This window comes from Vulpes vulpes, chromosome 14 (assembly GCF_048418805.1).
Source record: "Vulpes vulpes isolate BD-2025 chromosome 14, VulVul3, whole genome shotgun sequence".
NCBI lineage: Eukaryota > Metazoa > Chordata > Mammalia > Carnivora > Canidae > Vulpes > Vulpes vulpes.
This window is the reverse complement of record NC_132793.1, coordinates 13011792-13030833: the sequence shown is the minus strand read 5'-3', so window position 1 is coordinate 13030833 and position 19042 is coordinate 13011792. Positions and strand designations below refer to the sequence as shown.

At 36.8% G+C, this 19042-nt stretch overlaps 1 protein-coding gene across 8 annotated transcripts in view; it reads left to right on the top strand.

Moving 5' to 3' along the window:
• Positions 1 to 19042, top strand: part of NCOA3 (nuclear receptor coactivator 3) — a 143758-nt gene that overhangs the window by 97949 nt on the left and 26767 nt on the right. For 5 of the 8 annotated variants that reach the window (XM_072735638.1, XM_026014646.2, XM_072735639.1 and 2 more), the window contains 9 exons: positions 3623 to 3689; positions 10764 to 10868; positions 11752 to 11924; positions 12381 to 12481; positions 13874 to 14048; positions 14435 to 14623; positions 14790 to 14891; positions 18059 to 18199; positions 18465 to 18612. In XM_072735638.1, coding sequence (XP_072591739.1) covers positions 10783 to 10868; positions 11752 to 11924; positions 12381 to 12481; positions 13874 to 14048; positions 14435 to 14623; positions 14790 to 14891; positions 18059 to 18199; positions 18465 to 18612 — 1115 coding nt within the window. In that variant the 5' untranslated portion in view covers positions 3623 to 3689; positions 10764 to 10782. The remainder of the gene's footprint in view (positions 1 to 3622; positions 3690 to 10763; positions 10869 to 11751; positions 11925 to 12380; positions 12482 to 13873; positions 14049 to 14434; positions 14624 to 14789; positions 14892 to 18058; positions 18200 to 18464; positions 18613 to 19042) is intronic. The other 3 variants (XM_026014649.2, XM_026014647.2, XM_072735637.1) reach the window with 1 other exon arrangement.

Below are 19042 nucleotides of genomic sequence, written 5' to 3'. Positions count from 1 at the left end.
TTAAGGAAGATTGTAGAGTTGGCTAAAAGTACAGCTAAGGGGATGATGGCAAAGAAAAGGACAGCTGGAGTTGGGAAAGGAACTGGAGAATAGTGGGTAATAGCAGTAGAAAAGAAAGAGGAAGGAGTTTGTAATGAAAGAGTCTCATACAATTTTTAAAAAAAGTTTAAGAAAAATGTTTGTGTTTGTTTATGTATGTATGTATGTATGTGTGTAAGTAAGTAATCTCTACACCCAATGTGGGGCTTGAACTCAACCCTAAGATCAAGAGTTCCATGCTTCTCTGCCAGGCACCCTTTATACGAGTTTTTAAATAATGGTGTAGAGCTTACAGTGTGGAAAGTGGAGACAGAAAAGAGAATGGGAGAAGAGTGCAGTATGTAAAACAGTGTAGTAAAAGTATGAAAAATGTATCGGGATAAAGAAGGGAAAAGTTTCTCTAATTGGGAGAGTTTGAATGGTTTCATCAGAGGTGACAGTTGAACTTAATCTTGAAGGATGAGTAGGAGGATTCTAGATAGAAAAGAGATTAATGGGGATTTAAAAAGGAATGACCTAAAAAGAAATAATTCAGTGATCATCCTTTGTCAGAATCTCTTTTAGTGTAGGTCATTTGGGAGACTGCTGCTGGTGGTAGTGACTGTGCTGAGGAAGCATGCCTAATGGTATGATGTTGTTTAGAGTGAAGCCCAAGTGTGGGTCTTTTCTTGTATATGAAGGATTCATTGCATTAAATTGTGGGATCCAGTGTTATGTTTAAAATAACTTAGGAATTACCCAGCTAGTTAGTATGCTGTCAGGAGAGAGTAATTTGATTTAGATGGAATTGGCTTGCTTAACTCCCTCTGCACGGTGTATATTTGTGAACTTCAACTCGGTTGCTTCTGTAGAGGTTGAGAAGTCTCTTGGCAGCAAGCTTCCAGTTGCAGCTAACACCTGCTTTGGCTAATTGGTATGCCCAGTTCTGGTAGCAGAGCCTCTGGGGAGTTTGTGTTTGAATTCAACTTCATCAGGTTTAAACTGGAACGTAAATGTGAAGGGGCTTTGGGGTCAGCCTGTTGATTGAGAATGAAAAGGCAAGAACATACAAAGGGAGCAGAGAATGAAACCTGTGGGTAAAATAGCTGTTAATTTACATTTGGATGCTTTTCAGCTGAATTTATATATAAAAATAAGATGTTTTACTCTATTCTCTGCTAGCCCCTTTTCAAGTTTGCTGGCATTATAAACTAAAGAAGACAGGAGAAAAAGGTTTGGGACCTTATAGTTTACCATTTCTGGCATATGTCTGCACCAAGGTAGTTTATGGTAGACACTGTTCATTTGCTTTTTCTCTTTTAAAAAACAACTGTAGGTTGGTACGTTTCCTATCAGCTGTGTTCCCATGACACTTGATGCAGTGCCTTCGTTTTCATACTTACCAAATTATGTTGTTATAATTGTTTATGCTTTCCTCTTCTGCTAGCCTGAGAGTTGTAGCATGTATAGTGTCATTCATCTCTCTTTCCTGGACCGGAAATGGATCTGGGCATGCAAATGTTTGAGCTGAAATGGAGTTAAATTGAAAAAAGGGTTGTATTAGGTGGTTTATACTTGATCCTACTAAGTAAACATAACAGGTTATCAGCAACAAAACGAGAGGATATTGCCGGTTAGTTTTTATTTGAAACTTTCTCTTTTGTCCTTGTCTCCTTTTAACTCTTATCCTCTTTGCCAGGATTGACTTAAAACATAAAGGTAGGAGATAATCACTGGAAGAGGCATCTAGTTGTTGAGGAAGCTTTCAGAGTGGTTCCATGTTTAATACCTTACCTCCTCCCCTCTGTGTCCCACCACCGCTCATGGTCTCTTACACACACACAGGTTATATTTCCTTCAGTTCTTCACTCTTTTTCTCTATGGTGCTGGTTCTCTTGGAGCTGCACCATAGATTGAAATAGAACCTTTATTTATTTGGGATGCCTGGGTGGCTCATTGGTTGAGTGGCTGCCTTCAGCTCAGGTGGTGATCCTGGGGTCCTGGGATAGAGTCCTGCATCAGGCTCTCCCTGAAGTGAGCCTGCTTTTCCCTCTGCCTATGTCTCTGCCTCTCTCTCGGTGTCTCTCATGAATAAATAAAATCTTAAAAAAAAACAAACCAGAAACCTTTACTTGTCTCTCTGAAATAGAACCTGTAATTTAGTATTTTAGAAAATAAAATTTTGTAGGAATAAGGCTTTAGACTAGTGGTGACTATATACTAATTGTCTTGAATTAAAGTGTCAATTTGGAACTTGAATTTTGGGTAGTGCTTTTTTATATATGAATGTCTCATAATTTTTCCCATGGGTAATTTTTTTTTCCTAATTGGATTGAGCAGTCTCTGCTTTTACACAGAGCTTCAAGTGGTTTTCAGTAAATCATTTCAAATCCACAGTTGTTTGAAAATTTTCCTCATGTTACTGTGATTCTCCAGAGACACTCAGAAGCACTTCCTAATTAGAATTATTTAATCATACCTAGTATAAGTCTGCCAAACAAGCCTGACGAAGCTAAATTACCAGTGTGATAGTCAAAAGTTTTTGGCCCCAGCATTTAATCTTAGAAAACCCAAGAACAAAAAGACTTGACATATATTTTTAGGGTATAGTTCGTACATTTTCTGATCTTAAATTTTCTTCTTGCTGTGTTAGCCACTGACTATTATTCATCTTAAGTGGAAGTAAAGGTCACGGTTAATATTAGACCACCACAGAGGGCAATTTATCTGGTGAATTGTAGAGTAGTGGTTAGTTTTTAGGGGCTTGAAGGGAATAACAGCATTAGTACCTGCTGAGTTTGGTTCCTTGCCTCTGCCCCGATAGTGCGTACCCCTAAACTCTGAGTGTGCAACTTCTCAGTGTTCTTATTGATGAATTGAGAAATTTTCTGGTTAACTGGTTGGAGGTAGTGTGATTCAACAGTATAAGTGGTTTGTTTATTTAAAATTTTTTAAAAAAGATTTTATTTATTTATGAGAGACAGAGAGAGGCAGGGACATAGAGAAGCAGGCATCCTTGGGGAAGCCTGATGTGGGACTCCATCCTAGGACCCTGGGATCATGACCTGAGCTGAAGGAACCACTGAGCCACCCAGATGCCTCTAAATGATTTGTTTTTGGTGAGGGATAAAATGTCCAAGGAACATTTGATACATATTTTGTTGGTTTTATGAAGCCTGAGTCCCGGTTCTGCCATCTGGTATCTGTCTGATCCAGTGGAAGGTTATTTAGCTGTTTTCATATCTGTGAAATGGGAATAATAATAATACATACTTCGGAGAGCTATTATGAGAAATTATATAGAATACAGAATATGTGATATGCCCAGCACTGTACCAGCACAAAAATTATCCCCTTCCCTTTCTCTTTTTAATTTAGGAAAAGTAAAATATTTTAGTTGGTCTTTGTGCCATTTGAGATTTACTGGGTAGTGTATCTCCTCCCTATTTGGGATTTTGGCATGGCATGTGCCCCCCGCCTCCCCCCAGGGCATTAGCATTGTTGATTGGTATCTTTTCCTTTTGGACAGGAATACTTCCTGTATCCTTGTCCATCTGGCTAGTTTGTCCTACACAATCAAGATTTTCTCCTATCTTAATTTCAGATAACCAAAACAAAAGCTGGTTGATGCTGTTCAGTCATGTACCAACATTTTCATGACTTTTGAGCTGGCAAGTATAATTCTTCTTTGCTTTTTAGCTTGAATTAGTTTAGGAATAATCATTTTTTAAGTGTTTAACTTGTATTCTGAGCATGTCTAAGCTTAAACATGTACCATAGCTTGTTGTATATAGAAAGGCCTGTAGGATTTATATAAGGCATTCTAACCAATTGCTGTAAGATTTTTTTTTTTTCATTTTAAATCTGATTTTTCCAAATAATGTAGCGGTAGGGAACATTGGATTTTGATGGCATTGAAAGTTATTCTGAACTGCTCCTATCTATATTTGAAGTAATTGCATGGAATATCTTGCTTAAATGTAATCGTAGCTTAAAGTGTGCATTGTCATATTAATATATTGAGGTAGATAGCACAAAACTCTTTAGTAGAAACATTTTAGAAAAGGGAAAGAATTGTAAAACAGTTCAAGGATCTAGATGGCTGAGTTCACATAAAAGACTGACATTTTCATTCTGATTTAATGAAAAGTTCTCCCCTCTAGTTCTGTTTCTTTTTTCTTTTCTTTTTTTTTCTTTTCTTTTCTTTTCTTTTCTTTTCTTTTCTTTTCTTTTCTTTCTTTCTTTTCTTTTCTTTTCTTTTCTTTTCTTTTCTTTTCTTTTCTTTTCTTTTCTTTCTTCTCTTCTCTTCTCTTCTCTTCTCTTCTCTTTTCTCTTTTCTCTTTCTCTTTTCTCTTTTCTCTTTTCTCTTTTCTCTTTTCTCTTTTCTCTTTTCTCTTTTCTCTTTTCTCTTTTCTCTTTTCTCTTTTCTCTTTTCTCTTTTCTCTTTTCTCTTTTCTCTTTTCTCTTTTCTCTTTTCCTTCCCTTCCCTTCCCTTCCCTTCCCTTCCCTTCCCTTCCCTTCCCTTCCCTTCCCTTCCCTTCCCTTCCCTTCCTTCTTTCTCTTCTTTCTCTTATTTCCCTTCTTTCCCTTCTTTCTTTTCTTTCCACTTTATTTCTTTAAAAAAGAGAGAACATGGACTAGGGGGAGGGGCAGAGGGAGAGTGAGAAGCAGACTCCCCACTGAGCAAGGAACCTGATCAGAGCTTGATCCCAGAACCCTGAGATCATGACCTAAAGCTCAAGGCAGATGTTTAACCTACTGAGCCACCCAGGTGCTCCTCTAGTCCTTTTCTATACTGTGGTGTCAGGGGCTTGAGAAAGCTTCTGTGATTGGATTGTATTCTACCCAGAAGTGTAGTTGAGGTGTATCTCTAGTTTTAAAATCACTTGGGGACATCTCTTCATTAGCAACTTTAAAATATATCTATGTAAGTCATTATTGGATTTATTTTTATTTTTATTTTTTAATTTATTTATGATAGAGAGAGAGAGAGAGAGAGGCAGAGACATAGGCAGAGGGAGAAGCAGGCTCCATGCACCGGGAGCCTGATGTGGGATTCGATCCCGAATCTCCAGGATCGCGCGCCCTGGGCCAGAGGCAGACGCCAAACCGCTGCGCCACCCAGGGATCCCCATTATTGGATTTATGAGGTGATTTCAAGAGTAGAGATTACTTGCGGGGCAGGTATATATTTTGGTTTTAATTCTCTACCGTGTAGGTAGGTGATCTTTAATTGTAGGGAGTCGGAATTCAGAAAGGGCTCAATATTTACAGATTCTTCTTATAATCAAAGATACTGTGGGATTCTTGTGCTATTTTATGTCCTCTTTGAATATGGATTTTACCAACTTCATATATCCTCTAAACTAGATGGGTATAATTTAAGATGTAAAAATATAAGCTGTACAGTTACTGACTTATATTTCTTTAGAATTTTTTGGGGAAAACAATCGATTCATGGGCCTAGTATGTAATCCATTCTCTCCTCCTACCCTAATTATTTACTACTGACTGAAAATGGTCTAGATTTAGGATGTATATGCTAGGCATTTACGTTTCATACCTTAAAGTGAGTAATTTACCAAACTGGATAATATATTCCCTCAGATATTTAAATAGTTTTAGTCCATCTCTACTAGTGAGAAGCAGGCAGCAGACCTGGCAAATAAAACACATGCAATTACAATTTTTATGTTTACAATGAAAATTAATACCAAATAAACAAAAATATATATAAAGTATTTGTCATAGTCATTTGTACTCAGGAATAATTATATTATTGTATATGCTGAAACTATTATTTTTTGGGCAGAAATACTTAGTTTTTATTTCTCATGTTGAACAGTTTCTTTATCTTAATAAACTTTAGGAGATGCATTTGTTGTATTTTGATTTTTTGTTGTATGGTATTTCATCATTCACTCTTGAAAATCATGGTCTTTCAAGTGGTGTACAATAAATGTGGCATGATGACAAGGTTTGTTCATATCTGAGTAACAACTAGAGAAGAAATTGGCAAACGTGTTCTTTATTTTTAAAAAGATTTTATTTACTTATTCATGAGAGACAGAGAGAGTCAGAGACATAGGCAGAGGGAGAAGCAGGCTCCTCCCAGGGAGCCCGATAGCGGGACTCTATCCCTGGACCTGGGATCATGCCCTGAGCCAAAGGCAGATGCTCAATTGCTGAGCTACCCAGGCGTCCCAGCAAATATATTCTATAAAAGGAAAAAAAAAGAAAGAAAGAAATGTAGGAATGATACCTTCATGGTTTTACATTAGAATTTTGTGTTACTACATTTCTGGATAAATTAAACTTTGTTACTAGAGATCAGTGAATTCTGTAAAAGAGTAAATTTGGTGGCACATAAACTACACAGTCATATGCACATGATAGCATGTTGTTATGCCAGATCAAGAGAAAGAGCGATATCTGTATATATGGATACATGTAGACCATTTTTCTCTACATGCACATAAAAATTGATTTAACATGAATGACTTGTATGCATTTCTGGTTTAGACTGGTAATTGTGATTATTGATTTCCTCCATACTAAGAGATTGTCATGGTTTTTTATTCTCTACTGATGTAATTTGTGCCTTTAAAAAAATATTTTTTATTTATTCATTTGAGGCAGAAAGGTAGAGAGAGAGAATGAGAATGAGTATGAGCAGGGGGAGAGGCAGAGGGAGAAGCAGGCTCTCCACTGAGCCAGGAGCCTGACAGGCTTGATTTCAGGCCTGGGAGATCATGACCTGAGCTGAAGGCAGATGCTTAACCATCAGAGCCACCCCAGCGCCCTCATTTGTGCCTTTAAAACATTTTGGTGACATCCTATATCAAGTGTAGAAGTGGGGCAGCCCTGGTGGCGCAGCGGTTTAGCGCCGCCTGCAGCCCACAGTGTGATCCTGGAGACCTGGCATTGGGTCCCACGTCGGGCTCTCTGCATGGAGCCTGCTTCTCCCTCTGCTTGTGTCTGTCTGTCTGTCTCTCTCTCTCAAATAAAAGTAAAATCTTAAAGTGTAGAAGTGAAAAATTTAAAAAGTTTGAACTGTTATATAGATTAGAATGAAGGGAATTCTAAAGTATGACTTAATAAGTTGAATGTTCTATTCAAGACATTTATCGACTAAATATATGCTAGGCACTTTATTTTTTTAAAAGATTTTGTTTATTTCTTCATGAGAGACACACAGAGAGGCAGAGACACAGGCAGGGAACCTGATTTGGGACTCGATCCCAGAACCCTGGGATCATGACCTGAGCCAAAGGTAGATAGATGCTTAACCACTGAGCTACCAGGGTGCCCCATGCGAGACACTTTAAATTGTACTGGCGATTCAGTTTAATACTTAATAGCAAAGTAAGGTGAAACAATACTGAGAATATAGAATAAATTATGTCTTTCAAATTAAAGAAATGCTGTTTGTTCAGTAAATAGTTTTCCATTCAATTTTGGGGATTCTGCTTATGTTCAATATCAGAGTAAGGGAATAAAATCCGGGATGTGGAATAGATATTTTTAAAGTAATGTTATTACTTGGCGATTTGCCACTCAATTTAAAAATGACTTTGTGAGTGAAATATAAAATGAGGTGTATTGAGATGTAGCTAAAATTATTTTTTCTCTACTTAGGGACTCACAGTTTTTAAATATGAAAATTGGAAATAAAAACTGAACTTATGTTATTATTTTAAAAAATATTTTTATTCACAAGAGACAGAGAGGCAGAGACACAAGCAGAGGGAGAAGCAGCCTCTATGCAGGGAGCCTGATTTGGGACTCGGTCCTGGGACTCCAGGATCACGCCCTGGGCCCGAAGGCAGGCTCTATACTGCTGAGCCACCCAGGGATCCCCTAAAACTGAACATACATTAAAAACTTTATTTGGAAATAATTTTAAACTTAAAGCTGCAAGGAAAAAAGAATAATACAGTTTAAAATGTTTTCTACCAGGATTTACCCAGTGTCAGTATTTTGCTGCTTTCCTTTCTCTTTTCTTCCCTTCCCTCTCCTTTGCTTCTCTTTCTGTTCCTTTTGTCAGTCATTTAAAATGTACATAAATCCTCTCTCTCTAGCACTGGAAGATCATTTGCATACATAATGGTCCATTTACTGTAAATATTAAGAATAGTGGATAGCCTCTTAAATAAACATGTGCAGAACTCAATTTTAGTAAATTTAACGTTGATAAAATATTCCTGTTGTCCATATTCTAATTTTGTCAGTTGATCCATTAATGTCCTTTATAATATTTCCCCCATTAAGGACAGAACCAATATGGGATCAAATATTACATTTGTCATTTCTCTTTAGCTTTTGGCTTTTTTAAAAAAGATTTTATTTATTATTATTTATTTATTTGACAGAGAGTGAAACATGCACAAGCATGGGGAGGGGTAGTGGGAGAAGGAGAAGCAGATTCCCCGTTGAGCGTGGAGTCCAATGCAGGGATGGATCCCAAGATCCTAGGATCATGTCCTGAGTCAGAGGCAGATGCACCCAGGCGCCCCATCTTTAGCTTTCTTTAATCTGGAATATTTGTAGACCTTGTCTTTTATGACATTGCTATTTTTGAAGAAATAGTATTTCTGAATTGTGGAATGTGGGTATGCTTCAAAATAATATTCAAATCATAATATTGAGCCTATATATATGTATACATATATATGTATGTGTGTGTGTATGTATGTGTATATATATATATGTATATATATAAGATGTATTTATTTTAGAGAGAGTTAGCACAGTTGGTGAAGGGCAGAAGGAGGAGGAGAGAATCTCAAGCAGACTCCCTGAATGCAGAGCCTGGGTGGGACTCAATCTCACAATTCTGAGATTGTGATCTGAGCTGAAATCGAGGGTCTGCCACTCAACCCCCTGAGCCACCCAGATGCTTCATATTGAGTCACTATTAATCAAAGGTATAAGTTCTTTTCTCCTTTATTTTAACTTGTGAGGAGGAAAATATACCATTCTTGGAAACATCTCTTTTCAGCTTTTACATTTTACTACCAAAATTATAGGTAGAATGAATTTTGTTGGTATTTAATTCATACGTACAGCATATATAATGATGATGTCATAATCTAGAACTCTTGGTTAATGATCATGTGGTGTTGATTTTTTAAAAGCTATTTTAAGTTTCATTGGCATCTTGTGTGAAAGTTTGCACTTTTGTGTCCTTTCCTGGTAGTATTATGCCACCTAGTGGAAATTTATGTCCTTCACTATAGGTCTAAAAATCTAGATGGATTGCAAGGTGCATTTTAACATAACAAGATGCATTTTACATATTTAACTTATTTTAACAAAAAAGTAGTTTGGAAAGTTTGAACTTCTTGAAGGATTTGGAATTCTTTAGAACAATAATTGTCTTCCTAAATAAGAGTTTAGGGCAAATAAAATTCTTAGTAAGTGAAGCCTTAGTAAATGTCTTAAATTTATGAGCTACTTGAATGTTAAAACCTGTTTTTATTCCCATAAGAAAGGCCTTACATTTATTTTGTCATTGAAATCTTAACCAAAACATATTTCCATCAGTTAATATTAAAATAATTATTGCTATGTGGATCTTGTCAAAATCCCTCTTCTCCCCTGAACTTTTTATTGTACATCTACTCTCTAGGCCTAATGTTGAGTTTATGTGTTACTTACACATTCTAGGTTTATTTTGAAGTCACAGAAGAGCAACACAGTGGGTAATAAATATTATAAAATGGTTTAGAGGAAAAACAGTGTGCTACCTTGAAAATAGCCTGAAAAAAATTTAGGCTTTTATCATTTGAAGACTCCCAACCAAATGAGAAGATAAGCTCTAATTTGCGCTTTCTTGGGTATAAATAAAAATTAGGATTTCTTTTAAAAGGTTTTATTTTTAAGTAATATCCACAACCAATGTTGGGGCTCACTTAAACTCACAACACCAAGATCAAGAGTCGTATTCTCTACTGACTGAACCAGTCAGGTGCCCCAGGATTTCATCACTTGAAGAGTTGGCAGTCTTTTTCTTACTTAATTACTTAATTTTTAAGATTTTATTTATTTATTCATGAGAGACACAGAGAGAGGCAGAGACATAGGCAGAGAAGAAAAGCAGGCTCTTTGCAGGGAGCCCGATGTGGGACTTGATCTCAGGACCCCGGGATCATGCCGTGAACCAAAGGCAGACACTTAACCACTGAGCCACCCAGGTGCCCCTCTTTTTCTTGTTATTAAATATGAAGGAGATGCCTTCCTTATCCTTTGATGTATTCAACATACACATTTTTAGTAGGACTTGAGAAACATTTTAGTCTTAGAGTTGGCCATTCTGCATACTTAAACTGGAATATGAACTCTTGACATTGTCTTCAGAATACTCATTTGTAATAAAGAATATTAAGAATTATTTAACCATAAGGATGCCTTGGTGGCTTAGTTGTTAAGTGTTTGACTTCATGTCAGGTCATGATCTCAGGGTCCTGGGCTTGAACCATGTGGGCACCCTGCTCAGTGAGGAGTCTGCTTGTCCCTTTCCCTCTCCCTTTGCACTGCTCCCCCCCGCCCCCCTGCTCCTGCTGTCTTTCTCAAATAAAGAAAATCTTAAAAAACAAAAAACAAACAAACAAAAAACAATGAATTATCTAACCATGTAGGGACTATAATTCTGAATTACAAGATTCAGCCATTCAAGCATACAACACCTCTATAGAGTCATAGATATTTCATAATGTTTTCATCTTATCATTATTCTTTCTTAGTTGCTGATGTATAGTCACGATGAGCGGATTAGGAGAAAACTCCTTGGATCCACTGGCTCCAGATTCACGAAAACGCAAATTGCCATGTGATACTCCAGGACAAGGGTAGGCAGTGTGTTTACTGATGCTTCACCAAAGTTTCCTCCTCCTACCATTATTATTTTGGCTTAAAGATAGGATTTCAGCTTTGTTATTTATATCCTCTGGTTAGATACTTTTTGTTTTTGTCTTTGCTTAAATAATACAATTTTACTTTGTAGTAAGTAGTGTGGCACAGTGATCAGATAGACATCTTAATGATGTAACACATTTTGTTGCTGATTCAGATAGAAGTGAGAATCTTATACTAACACCTTTGGTACAGTATGAAGCATTTCTCATTTCTCAAAGAGGTAGGTAGGAGTTAGGAATAGATAATCAAGATTATTATAAGTAAGATCTCTGAATTTCTGTCAGAAAATGTTATAAGTTGGTATTTTGGCATTTCTGGGGTTTCATCATTCTTTTCTTGAGTGAAGTTTGGAGTTTGAAAAATAGAAATAAAATATTTCATTTTATGCAGTGATATACTCTAGCCTTTTTAGTGTTTGCCAAGATCAGTATGAATTGAGTTTTAATGTGATTGTTGCAAAGTAAAAAATTACTTATAAGCCATAAAATCTTGTCATTAATAAGTAGCTAACACTGTTTCCTTTATTGTTTGTTGTTTTACTGTCTCTATGAGGTAAAGACTATGTACCCTCATTTTCTGGATGAAGAAACTTGAGACTGTCTGCCCAAGGCCACCAGACTAACCAAAAGGTGGCCTTGAATTTAGTTTTGCCTGAATTTCTACTATATCGTACTACTTCTCCAAGACAAGGTTTTGATGGTTTCTCTTGGTTAAATTTAATTTGTTTACATATGAAGGGAATGGTGTTGTATAGAGATTGATTCTGCCTACAGCTCTTTTGTAATAGGTCTGTTCATGACCCCCCTTCTCTCTCAGTCTTACCTGCAGCGGTGAAAAGTGGAGACGGGAGCAGGAGAGTAAATATATTGAAGAATTGGCTGAACTGATATCTGCTAATCTTAGTGATATTGACAATTTCAATGTCAAACCAGATAAATGTGCAATTTTAAAGGAAACAGTAAGACAGATACGTCAAATAAAAGAGCAAGGTAATACAAAGTAAGAAAAACACTCAAGCTTTTCAGAAGGAACTTGTTAACTGTGTTTCCATTTGTCTTTTTTGCTCATGTATGGACTACTGCTAATTGAACCTAGCCTATGTGGGACTGGACAAATGAGTTGACCAACTTTGCTCTTTGAGAAACAGTTAATAGAGAAATAGAAAGAGGCCTTTGTTCTCACCTGTCACATGTTACATTCCTTTCAGGAAGCCATGGGATAGTATATGTAGTAGTGAAGGAAAATTAGAGGGTATCTTTTGCTGTCCTGCATAAATCTTAAGTTTTAACATTTAAAAATTGTAGCATTGTTTTCTTATCAGGAAATGTTGTGTATGTGCATATGTATGCCTGTGTGTGTGTTTTTGTTCTGGAGACTCTTTGAAGGTGAATTTGATCTATAACTGATACACATGCTATTTGTAGTACTGCCTTTTGTCTTTTCAGGAAAAACTATTTCCAATGATGATGATGTTCAGAAAGCTGATGTATCCTCTACAGGACAGGGAGTTATTGATAAAGACTCCTTAGGGCCACTTTTACTTCAGGCAAGTGTATTATACTTGTGAGGAATTTTTAAGATTTAAAAATCTGCTTTTGTAATGTGCTTAAAAATTGTTTTGTAAGTAGCTGTCTTAAATAGATTTGTTCACCTATAGCACCTATAGCATGTTTTTCTTTAAAGCAGGAGTTGGGAGCAGGGAGGCTCTTAATAAAGTGCACCTGCTAACTTTTTTGGTTGTTGTTGTTTCAGCTAGTTTACTCCTACTACTTTTTAGTTGATCAACTTAGTTCTTTGTAAATTTTCATTAGGGAGTAGTGTAGTTTATTTTTTTTTAAAGGTTTTATTTATTTATTCATGAGAGACACACACAGAGAGGCAGAGACACAGGCAGAGGGAGAAGCGGGCTCCGTGCATGGAGCCTGATGTGAGATTTGATCCCGGGACCCCAGAATCACACCCTGGGCCAAAGGCAGGTGCTAAACCGCTGAGCCACTCAGGGATCCCGAGTAGTATAGTTCTTATAGCTTGATGGTATCAAATGGAAAAACAGGAAGCGCTAAGGATGATTTTCTTATTTTTAAAAGCTCCTTTCAAGATGTAATTCTTCAAAAATTAGTGATTTAGATTTCATGTTGACTGTATTTATCTTTTTCCCCCAAATTCTTTTATTTATTTGTTTTTATAAAACCTTAGTAATTGTGCTACTATTAATAGAAATGGTTAGTGGTAGTGGTAGCTGTTGATTGCTTATGGTGATTGTTAAATCAACAGTTTTAAAAATTTCTGTTGAGTACTAAGACTGGTATCTTAATTGGCTAAGACTGCCATAACAAAATATCACAGATTGGGTAGCTTAAACTATAGAGATTTCTTCTAAGAGCAAGAGAGTGGGTTATGGGCGGAGGAAGTGGAAGAGAGAATCTGAAGCAAGCTCTACCCCCAGCAAAGATCCTGATGTGGGGCTTGATCTCATGACCCAGAGATCTTGACCTGAGCCAAAATCAAGAGTTGGACACTTAACTGACTGAGCCATCCAGGCCTCCCCCGGCCCCCCCGCCGCCACCCCCCCCCCCCCCCCCCCCCCCGGAATTCCTTTCTTAAAGTCCTGGAAGCTGGAAGTCCAAGATCAAGGTGTTGGCAGGCTTGATTTCTCCTGAGACCTCTTTCCGGCTTGTAGATGCTTGCTTTTTTCTTGTGTCTTCGCATGACCTTTTCTCTGGGTATGTGCATCCCTGGTGTCTCTCTTCTATATGAACAAAAATACTGTTGGATTAGAGCCCTATTTTTATGATGTCTTTAATCATAATTACTCCCATTCCCCCCGAAAGGCCTTATCATCAAATACAGTCACATTGAGGTTAGGACTTCAGCAGGTGAATTTTGGTGGGGATACAGTTCAGTCCATGATAGCCAATATTAACATATCCCATTTTAGGCATTGGATGGTTTCCTGTTTGTGGTGAATCGTGATGGAAACATTGTATTTGTATCAGAAAATGTTACACAGTACCTGCAATATAAGCAAGAGGACCTGGTTAACACAAGTGTCTACAGTATCTTGCATGAAGAAGACAGAAAGGATTTCCTTAAAAACTTACCAAAATCTACAGGTAGTTTTTTAATGTGTATTTTCTAATTAAGTTAAAATAATTTCCTTGACTATTTCTTAGAAAATTGAATGTACCTCTTAGGAAGTGAAGTGATCAGACTTGTGCAGAAAGGTAGGTACTTAATAGCAAAAGTTTCAAATATGACCTTGGTGAATTTAGAATTTGGTGTACGTTTCATGGAGCCAAAATACATAGTGAGTTACCAAATGATGAGATTTCTGTTGAAATTGAAGTTACTCCAATATTATATATGTATAGCCACTGTGAAATGTCTGTGAAAATTACTGTGAAAAACATAGTAATGAGAAAATACAGCTTAAATTCTTGATGACAGTCACAGACTGAGTTGCCAGCTTTTTAAAAACCTTTTCTTTTGTTTTCCAAAGTTAATGGAGTTGCCTGGACAAATGAGACCCAGAGACAAAAAAGTCATACATTTAATTGCCGTATGCTGATGAAAACACCTCATGATATTCTGGAAGACATAAACACTAGTCCTGAAATGCGCCAGAGATATGAAACGATGCAGTGCTTTGCCCTGTCTCAGCCTCGAGCTATGATGGAGGAAGGGGAAGGTAAAGTCAACCACGTTTGAGATATTCATCACAGAGCTGCCGCATTTGTAGTTCTGTAATTTCCATTGTTACATTCATTTACTGAATTCCACATCTTTACTTGCCAGTAGAATAGACTTGTCCAAAAGTTAAATATAATCCTTACCTGGCTAAATTTTTATTGTAGATTTGCAATCCTGTATGATCTGTGTAGCACGCCGCATTACTACAGGAGAGAGAGCATTTCCCTCAAACCCTGAGAGCTTCATTACAAGACATGATCTTTCAGGTAAAAACGCGCGCGCATGCGTGTGTATACATTTTGTTCATTTGAGAGCTTTTGTAAAAGTTAACTATTTCTACAGCCTGTACTATCATGTAAGTGCCTACACCCACTGTAATGAATGCTTTGCATAGATTATTTTTTAGGTTTCTTATGCAACTCTAAGATTGACTAAGACTCTTGGCGTTTGTGTTGGGTATTTTTGACACTTAAAATCCCTCAAATAAATAAAAATAAGTGTAGAGGCACCTGGCTTTCTCTCCAAATAGCATTTCAAATAAGAAGCTAATATTTCTTTTCTCTAACTTCAAATAAATTTTCAAAAATATAGGTAATTTCATGAGAATTACTAGGAATAATTTTTGATACCCACATGAGCTTTAGTCTTGATTTGCCCTTTTGTGATTATGGGAACAGGATTAAAGCTAGTATAAATCATAAAGCATAACGATGAAGGTAAATGTGGTGGCAGTCTATCTGTATTTACCTTCAGGTTTACTCTTTGTGATCATCTAACCCTGTGTGGTGATGCCAAGATTTGTCTTATAGGTGCCATCTCAGAGATGAGGAAATAGGCATGGCGACAGAGAAGTTGAGTTACTTGCACAAGATCCTGGCTGATAAGAAAGAATTTGCATCTAGGCCTACCTGATGTCATGGCCTGTATTGTTTGTGTCCACCATGTGGGCCTGCAATAATTAATTTGGTAAAATGAAGTAGGTTAAATAAATATCTAACATACCTACAGCTATTATGTGTGTGTGCACATGTATGTACGTATATGTACACATACATACATAACAATATTTTACTGTAAAAAAACCTATTTTTATGGTAATTGGTAATTTTATGCCAGGTTCAGTTTCCTGTCTTGAGGCTGTTTGAGATTAATTTTCACAGATGAAACAATAGCAAGAGTTCTTTGTATTCTTAATTGAAAAATCTGTTTACACTGATAAATATTTCATATTGGAAATATTTACCTTGAGATAATCTAACCCGGTGACAGGAATCTTTATGTGAATATTTGCCTCCTAGAGTGGTTCTTTCTCTGTATATATTATGATTTGGCAGACTAAATTTTCTCCCTAAATAACAACATTTCACATTTTATAACTTAAAATACTAAATAGGAAGCTTTACTCAAGTAATTAGTGACTAGAACCTTTAAAATTATCTCATTAATGTTTTCTTACAAATTACCAAGCAGGAAAAATCAGATAGTTTCATCTGGGTCAGGTCCGAGAGCCATCTTCTCATAGCTGGTATTTTCCAGTTGCTCTCTGTTCTTTCATAGGAGTTTTGTTGTGCTCAGCACAATACTTTTTTTGGAGAGGCTTTATTCTCTGTCCCTGATGTAAGCTTTTGCTGAGCATCTATTTTGTGTTTGTCATCTGGCTCTCGGAGCTAAACCCAGAGGAAGTGGTTGAGGACAGAACATCCTTATTCTGAGCACAGCTCATAAACATTTACTCTTTCCTGGAATGCATTTGTCCCTTCTTGGTAGGTCCTCCACTCCATAAGTTTTTGTTTTTGTTTTTTTGTTTTTTTTTAAAATATTATTAAAGGTCTGAATTTTAAACAGATTCTTAGACTTACGGCTCGGCCAGCTCATTACATTAGTGCCTTTGTCATTCCCAGTAGCATTTTTAGAACTATCTTTCACCTTGCGAAGCGTTACAAATTTTCCGAATCCAAACCTGATTTTCTTCAGCATTTTTACTTTTTTGACAAACACATCATGGAGAAGATAAATAGATTGGAAAGCCTTTTCTGTATCTCTCCCAATCTGTCTGGAATCAAATTATTGACCGCTTCTTTGAAGTCATTTGTCTGCATCTCTTGAGTCAGGATTTCTGTCACCTTCCTGATTTGGCTGTCCTCCTGTTGGTGCTGAACATAAGAGGCTGTCTAGATCTGAGTATTGCATATTTTAATAAGGCCTGTGCAGAACAGACAGAAACGACCATTGCTAGTCTTGACAGCAACAGTCTGACATTCTGTGACCAGGGAGAATATTTTGTTGTGGAAATCCATGTCCTGAATGTTGATCACACAGCTTTTGCCCAGAGCATCCTCAGTAATTATTTTGAATTTTTAAAATGCGAGTTCAGCATTTTGTAGACCAGCAGGTCTGGCTTCAAAAGCACAACTCTTGAGGCCATCAGAGGCAATTTTGGTCCCTTTGACAAAGTTCTTAGGACTAAGTGTTTTCTGAATATTCTAATATGGAACATAGCTGGTGCTTTTTTCTCATACCACTCTTTCTTTGACAATGGGTCAACTACTCTTTTCTTGGCTCCTTTTAAAAAAACTTCAAAAAAAGATTATTTTAGAGAGCGAGCACACAGGGGCCATGGATTTGCATAAGGCCGAGGGAGAAGGAGAGAGAGAAAATCTTAAGTAGGTTCCATAATGGCTTGGAGCCCAGTGAGGGGCCCGATCTCATGACCCTGAGATCGTGACTTGAGCTGAAATCAAGAGTCGGAGGCTTAAACAACTAATCCACCAAGGCGCTCCTCTACTTGGCTCCTTTTCCACACTTTTTGTAAGGTGTTTATTCTTGCCACCTTGCCCTGGTACTGCTCAGAAAGTGTAGAAAGCCCTAGCCATCCTTTTTTTGTAAGGATCATCTTCATGAAACCTTTAATTTCATAGCATTTTTGAGTTACATTAAGTTTTGTCTTGCTAGTGTATTTGATGTTAAGCTAAAGTTGTCAGAAACTTCTAAAATTGTAGAAATGAGTGTTTGGTTAACCTTCCTGGTTTAGATTTTAAGTATTCAAAAATGCGGTCACCTCTCAGATGAAAAGAATTGTTCCTGCTAGCTGTGTAGGCCAGTATTTTCATAGTTGCAGAGACAAAATGTCTTCAGATGAACAATTTTCGTGGTAGGTGCTTATTTTCCTTTAAGTGAAAATGAACCTAAGATTATCCAGACACGTCAAATTTTGTATATTCAGAAAGCGAAAAGACTTCTTTGATACTCTTTTATGTTTTGCACAGTAGAAGATTTAATGTAAGAGTGTCTTATAGGATACTTCTTGAAAAGAAAAGCTTTACATGTAGCAGAGATTTAGTATCTTTATTTTATTCTTCAGTGCTAAGCCATGAGGTGTGCAACCAGTAAATACTTGTGGGTTGGATTGAAACTTTTATTTTCTGTTTAATAGGAAAAGTTGTTAATATAGATACCAATTCACTGAGATCCTCCATGAGACCTGGCTTTGAAGATATAATCCGAAGATGTATCCAGAGATTTTTTAGTCTTAACGATGGTCAGTCCTGGTCCCAGAAACGTCACTATCAAGAAGGTAAAGAATTTTGAGTTTGATTCTCGGCCTTGTTATTGTGGTTATATACCATAAAACATTACGTATATACATGGCCATAGTTGTTTTTTGTGTGTAGGGTAAGAGAGTGATTCTTTAACATTCTTTAGTCTGCTTATAATTTTTGAGCAGGTCCAGTCTTTTCACTGATTTTGAAAATGTGGCATTTGAAGTACATTACCTTTCTCTCTTCTGTGTCTCTGTTTTGCCGTTGTAGTCACTGGTAATGGTATATTTTCCCCAACAGCTTATATCCATGGCCATGCAGAAACCCCAGTGTATAGATTCTCATTGGCCGATGGAACCATAGTGACAGCACAAACCAAAAGCAAACTCTTCCGAAATCCTGTCACAAATGATCGGCATGGCTTTGTCTCAACCCACTTTCTTCAGAGGTAATGATAGATTACTGTGTCTCCTCGCATTAAATGAAGCAGTGTTCTCAAGATGCTTTCTTAATGTAAAAGTAAAAGATTTATCAAGAGAAAAAGCAGAGACATTGGATTTGCTGAAGTGAGTTTAGATTATTGGATCGTGAGATATCTCTCTCTATATATCTCATTTTAATATATGTGCTACTGAAGCAAGCACATATTTTTAAGGTTATATTATTAAGTACAAATGTATTTCTTCATTAGATAATTACTTCCTGGGAAAGCTAGGAAATGGGAAGGCTTGTGGATAAAAGAAAATAAAAAATCTGACTACTGCTGTTACCTTTCATTTTTAATGATATGCTTACATTGCTTCTAGGGATTGAATTTAAAATTTGAAAGTAGAGAAAGAAAAAGAAAGAAAAAGTAGAGAAAGAAAAAAGGATATTTA